General features: G+C 36.8%; 1 protein-coding gene across 1 annotated transcript in view; it reads left to right on the forward strand.

Annotated features, from left to right (window-relative positions):
* The window catches only part of ZCCHC4 (zinc finger, CCHC domain containing 4), a 15,002-nt gene that overhangs the window by 1,810 nt on the left and 6,575 nt on the right, over positions 1 to 6,617 (forward strand). Inside the window, 7 exon segments of the mRNA XM_009887672.1 lie at positions 186 to 351; positions 1,716 to 1,798; positions 2,523 to 2,807; positions 3,305 to 3,385; positions 3,698 to 3,770; positions 5,116 to 5,266; positions 5,768 to 5,868. Of these exon segments, the coding sequence (XP_009885974.1) occupies positions 186 to 351; positions 1,716 to 1,798; positions 2,523 to 2,807; positions 3,305 to 3,385; positions 3,698 to 3,770; positions 5,116 to 5,266; positions 5,768 to 5,868 (940 nt within the window).

The raw sequence follows: 6,617 nt of genomic DNA on the forward strand, positions 1-6,617 counted from the left end.
GGGGATCTGACGGGCCTGACTGAGGTGGCGGCAGGTGCCGGGGGGTTTAACACCGCCTTGAGGGTCTCTGAGGTTCTTCTCCAGCTGCTGTCGCGGCTCCCCCTGCGAGGGGTTGTGTTTTAGAGCAGCTTTGGTTAGCGGTTGCTGCTGGAGGCCTGACGCTTGCAGGGGGGGCATTAACACAGAGCTGTGGTGTCCCGTGTGTCATCGTATAATTGCGTTTGTCCCTTAGGTCCTGCTCTTCTGTTTGTAAAGACCAGCCAAGGAAAAGAGGAGGGAAGAAGATTTTATGCTTGTTCAGCTTGTAGAGATAGGAAAGATTGTAACTTTTTCCAGTGGGAAGATGAGAAGGTAAGAGAGCACTGTCTGAGACTGTGGTAAATATTGTTTTTTTCCCCCCATCTATTTAACAGAAAATTTTTAAAGTATGTTTTGTTCTGGAAGTCTTTAGCAATTACTATTTTATAAACTTTGCCTAAGAGTTTGTATTTAGCAGAGCACGCACTTCTGTGAGGAGAACATGTTTCAGGTATAACTTTCACAGAAGGCTGTGTACATTTTGAGCAAAACTGGCGTTTGTTACTGTACTGCCAAAACACTTAGGTATTCAAGTTACGAAGGTTGCCAATACTGTGCAATGTTGAACAAAATAGGATAATTCCGATCCCAAGATGTCCTCATCTTCCATGATTAAGACAGGGAAAATCTTGTGGATACAGGCAAACAATGGGATATACAAAATGGTGAGATGGTGGGGATCAGCGTGATTCTCATTAGTCTCAGACTATCAGCACCAATTTCTTTTCACCTAAAGAAGTTTGGTCAGTTAATTGTAGGGTAGCAAAATTTGGACTGATATGTATTCACAGAGAGCTTACCGCTGTGCTTGTCCACTATAGTTTTTGTTACTTTTTCTGTTTCCCAAGTGAGTATCTTGTGTTGTGGTCATTGTCCTCAGCAGGTTGGCAGGCTGGAATTTAATCAGGTTTGCAAGCGTTTCATTGCTGTGCTGGTTACTATTGAAAAGTTGTATAAAGTGAAAATGAGATAGTCAGTCACTTGGTTGTGTAGGTTTAAATGGTATTCCTAGTGAAATTTCATTTTAAATGTCACTTGTATCGTGACGTCTTTTGTCCTATTGAATTTTACTGTCTCCCCCTTTAAACAAATCAGTTCCATAACTTTTGCTCAAATATCTTGAAACTGTTAACTGTAAAACCATTAAGTATGTTTTGTGGGAACAAAGTAGAAGACTCAGAGAAGAGCTGTCACGCTTTTGAAATAATCACACACACAAGACTTGAGCAACATTTCTACTGTCCTCAGTTGTGCAGGATCTGATCACAGTTCTTCAGAGGGAATGCAACTGCTGGCATGCATTAATGGAAAGTATACCTGTTTCGATCTTCACCATAATCTTGTTTTGACTTTTTCCTTGAGTATTACACGTGATAGAATAATGAAATGCTTCTATTTATTTTTTGCACAGTTTAAATTCATAATGAGAGACTTCTGTTGTTATGCAGCATGCCTCTGTGCTGCAGTAATGCTTGGTCTTCTGAAATAATAATCCAAAGAATATAATAGTTTTTCTATGCAGAGTAACTAAAGCATGAGACCTTTGATGCACTTTTTTGTTTAATATTGAGTTTTAATGTATGATACAGAGCGATATCTGTTAATTTTCTAACTTTTTATATATATAAATTTTACAGGTGTCAGAAACTAGGAGTGCAGCACGTGAAGAATATAATAGAAATCATCAGCCTTTTTTTACACACAGACAGAATGTGGAAAGGTATTTTTGTGTGTATTTTCTTCAGTAAAACTCAAGTAATGCAAGTTTAGGTACTCTGAATGTAGAGATAATATTTCAGGATTCTTTAAGATATGAAAACATGCCAGAGGGATTTTGAAAAATAAGAACTGGTTGACTGCAATGGGAAGACAGCATAAAACATCTAATTAGAGCATGGTATTTTCAGCCCATTTTTTGTATATATGTATATGTTAGTGCTCATAATGCGCTAACAAGAAGTTAGTAGCAGTTTCAGTTCAAAAAATTGTCCTTGACTTTAGTGTCCAAAGTAACGGGCTTAACATAGTGAAAAGAAGCAAAGGTAATACAGTAATAAATAATGTCTGAGTTTTGTGTATAAATGTACAGGACTGCTTGCTGGTAGTTGAATATTTTTTGTAAATATTACTTGTTCACTTGTAGATAGTTGAGTTTTGTATGGAGTCTTCACTCCGTGATCCAGTTATTTTATGGGGACTCTCATTTGGCCAGTGTAGTGTATGTTTGCTTTCAGGGGAGCCTCTTTCAAAGTGTCCTTTGAATATTTTTTGTAAATATTACTTTGTTCACTTGTAGATAGTTGAGTTTTGCAAGACCAGCTTAAACTACATTGCCTGTTTAAATTGAACTTTTACAAAATATGAAACCCCCTTAATAGCTTCCCTTCCCATCTTTTATAGAGGCATTTTCAAAGTTTGTTCCCTATTGTCTTTTGTATTTAAAGGTACAAGAATTTTGTTCTGTTGCCGTTACCAAAGAGGAGGTTTTGCCAGGAATAAAAAAAATGCCAGCAATTGCTATTGCCAGCTGAATGGGAAAAACACTCAGATCACCAGTTCCTGTGTGATATCTCCACTGCCCAGTTAAAAAGTCCCAGTCAACTTCTGTATCCACTGGAGAATAAAAAAACGAATGCACAGTATTTATTTGCAGACAGAAGTTGCCAGTTCCTACTGGATCTTATTATTGATTTAGGATTCCGGCGAGTGCTCTCTGTTGGAACACCCAGGTACGTCGGTGAGAATTGTTACACTTTCAGATAATGTTTCTGTCTCAAAGCTGTGCAGCTTACTAGTATTTAAATAATCAAGGATTCTCTGATAATAAGAGGTTTGCTCTGCTTTAATCAGTTGGGATTATCCAAGCATCTAGTGGGGTCTTGCTTTGAGCTCATAAGATACAGGAGAAGACTAGCTGCACTGCAAATAACACACACACACATATATACACACTTGGAATGTCTTGCTTTCTTACAGAAGTGACAATGAGTTTCTTTGCTTATGTTTGGGGTTTTTTTGTTCATTGTGATCCAGTAGGCTCCACTGCCTTTTCATCTTTTACAACTAACATGTTTTTCTAACTTTGAATATTAGCCAATCAGATTACTCCATTTTCTCTATCTGTTTGGTTTTAGGTTTAGTAAAGTACCAGGCATTCTTGTCTTGCAAGATAATTTCTGAAGCCAATGATTATGTGTTAAATTTCTTTGCTCCAATTATACTTCAGGCTTCATGAAATCATCCAGTCAAAAGCATCACAAGAAGAAGATTTCAGGGTTAGAAGCCTTCTGCTAGATATTGATTTCAGGTAGGTTTTGATAAATATTTATCTGTCTGAAGATTAGGTACAAAGATTTGTGTTCCTACTGCTTTAAAAGAGAAATTGGTGGTTGTTTTCCCTTTCCTGTCTCTGCATCTCTGTTCCTGCACACGTACACAGATGACATCCAGTTTATGAGAAAAGTAATTATACTTAATAATTCCCAGTATTGGTATGCGTTGTCAATCATCAGAACCCAAAGATTTTCGTTTTTGTAAGGCCTTGTTTTCACTGTAAATGCCCTTTAGGGCAGGCAAGAAGTTGTCTATATTTATCTATTACTTAAAACTTATTTTACAGGTATTCACAGTTTTATGCAGAAGATGAATTCTGCCACTACAACATGTTTAACCATTATTTTTTTGGTGGAGAGGTAAGGCCAAATATTTCTTGAGTGCTTTGTAAAGAAGTACGTGTTGTTAATGCAGAATTTTTAAAGTCATGGCTAGTATAGTAGAAAACAACTATCATGAGATAAGTGGTCTACAGTAGTGGAAATCAAAGAATAACAGTGCCTCTTCAGTAATTTTCTCCCCCACTTGGTTCAAAGATAAAGTTACCTATTAAATTTATGCTAACTAATGTTACTTACATGCCTTAACTACTGCTTTTATTAAAACGACCATTTGGTGTGAAATGTCGCCTTATGTAAGTATTCATTAGCCCTTTTCTTGTGTTGCTACAGCAAAATTAATTACGTTCTCCCCAGCCTTTACAAGCCCAATGGATGCCATGGGACTTGTTCACTGGTACTTGAGGTGGGAGGGAAGAAGAGGTTTTCCGGCTTTATTCCAGGCAAGCAAGGTCACAAGGTTAACCTTCTTGTCATAAAATGAGGTTGAATTAGTGTCATGGTTAAAAAAAAAAAAGTTGAATTTCTTGTTTCTTTTTAAATGTCACGTTAAGTGCTTAATTTTGAGGTCATTGAGTTCATTCAGGAAACTGGCTGCTTCAGTAGGATATTTATTGTAGCTTTGTACAAGGAATCACAGTGTAATTCAATTCCAAATGTTAATTTCAAACGTATCCCAATAGTTTGCTCACTCTTTGCTCTTCCCCTGCCATTATTAGTAAGCCACCACTGATTTGCATAAACATGTCTATTGTTATACCTTTCACACTATATAGACAGTTTTCAGGTTTTTAATATTCTAAAGCCTAATTTTGAATAGGATCTTGAAAATAAAAAGAATCGTCTAGAATGAAATGGGAAGCTGGTTTGAAAGCCTTATGTTTGAATTTTTTTATCCATTACTGTATTCAAGTTTTATATTTTTCCATTAAAACAAAAGACTCTTGATCTGCATTAATAACACTGCAGTGTTCTTTTCAAGGTGTGAAAAGGTGACACCTTTTGTGTCAGTGATGGCACTGTATTGTAGCCTGAACTTTGCTTTCTTGCTATGAATAACATCATCTTTCCAAGTTAAATTTAGTACCCTTAGGAAGACGACTGTCTTAGGAAGCTTGAACTGCATCTGCCCTTGATACGTTATCTCTAACTGAACAGGGCACTTGTTTTCAGTGCTTCAAATCTAGATGTTTGTTTTGGTTTTTTTTTTTTAAATGCTACACAAGAGGAAATTCACCTCCATGACAGGAAATAACTTCCATGTTCAAAGTTGAAACTTCTAAAATAATCGGGGTTTTTTGCCAAATACAATATTTTTACAGTTCTTGAATCTATATTTCTGGAAATTAACCTCTGTTTCTTTCAGGCTGCACGTGAAACTTGTCAGAAATTCTTGTATCAAGACAATGGTGAAAGAGTTATTATGGTAACCGATCCCCCATTTGGAGGTCTAGTGGAAGCACTGGCTTCTAGTTTTAAAAAACTGATGGCAATGTGGAAGGAGACAGAAGAAGAAGGTATATATTACAGCCAGATTGGTGGGTTGAGCTGTAACATCACTGTAAGAAAAAGTACATGTTTAAAAGTCTGTGATTCTTGCTACTCAGGTGAATGTGAACACACTTGTGTCATAATTTCTAAAGATGAACTACGTCTATCTAATCTCCTGGTGCTTTTAGTTTAATAATACCCAATTCTTTAAGTCTCTCATAAAAATTTTTACAAATTGTTTAGAAATCTGCTTTGCAATTAAAATGAACTTCAAAGGCAGAGAACAGTAAGCTATCAAACCAGTACCATTTCATACCACCAGTGCAGGCAGGTGACAGGAGTTGTTAGTTAGGTGGAGTGTACAGCGCCACCTATATGAAATATACCAAAACTTGCTGTCGCCTAAAAGAACTATTTCTTATGCCCAGCATGACATACATACACATGTTAATATATATGCGGTAAAGTTTTCATGCTTCATGTACCTTGTTTTTCTTTAATGTACATCTGTGTCTTTTCATTACCAGGTCATAACAGACAAGAGATGCCCATGTTCTGGATATTTCCATACTTCTTTGAGTCTCGTATTCTGGAATTTTTCCCGAGCTTCAGTATGATGGATTACCAGGTATAACTGAACCCAGTGAATCTGCTAAATTTCAGTCATGTGCAACGTGAACAGGAATATGAATGGAAGCGGATATAATGGTAGCACTTGTCTGTGGATGGGCCGCCTTTTTGAACTTTTAATTTTGACTGCATTGGAGGCACTGCAAACCCTGTGGTGCTCATCATGTGAACCCCAGGTTCTGTATTTGTATTAGTCATACTTTTAATAACTTTGTGACATTCCTGCAGTTCATTACGTACCTTTAACTCATTTGTCCATTAACTCATTTCTTCTGCCCGGTTTTCAGTGTGACAAAATTTGCACCAATTTCAACAGGTGCGTATTGCAGAGGTGAGAGGTAACTTGATGATGAGTGTTTTGTTTTTCCTAAATGTTGAAATGTCAGTAGCTTGGTGGGTGATGCCCATCCCCGGTCAACAAAAATAATTAAGGTCTTTCATCACCAGAACTGCTGGGACCAGAGTAGAATAAAAGCAATGCAAATTCTTGGGATTACATAATAAATTGTCAGTGATAAAGCAATGAACTGGCATCAACTTCTCCAATATTGTATCGATTCTGTAAATTGTTTAAGAATGCATACATCAGTGACTTTTGAGAGACCAATCATAGGTGTTCATGATGTTAAAGTTTGATTTTCTTATATAACAACTCTGCATAATATTTGACATGGGTGTTCCTTCTGGACAACATATTTGTATCTTGTAAAATGGAAATTTGGTGAAGAAAATTGGGAACTTGTGCTG

This window comes from Charadrius vociferus, unplaced genomic scaffold (genome assembly GCF_000708025.1).
Source record: "Charadrius vociferus isolate BGI_N301 unplaced genomic scaffold, ASM70802v2 scaffold306, whole genome shotgun sequence".
Classification (NCBI taxonomy): domain Eukaryota; kingdom Metazoa; phylum Chordata; class Aves; order Charadriiformes; family Charadriidae; genus Charadrius; species Charadrius vociferus.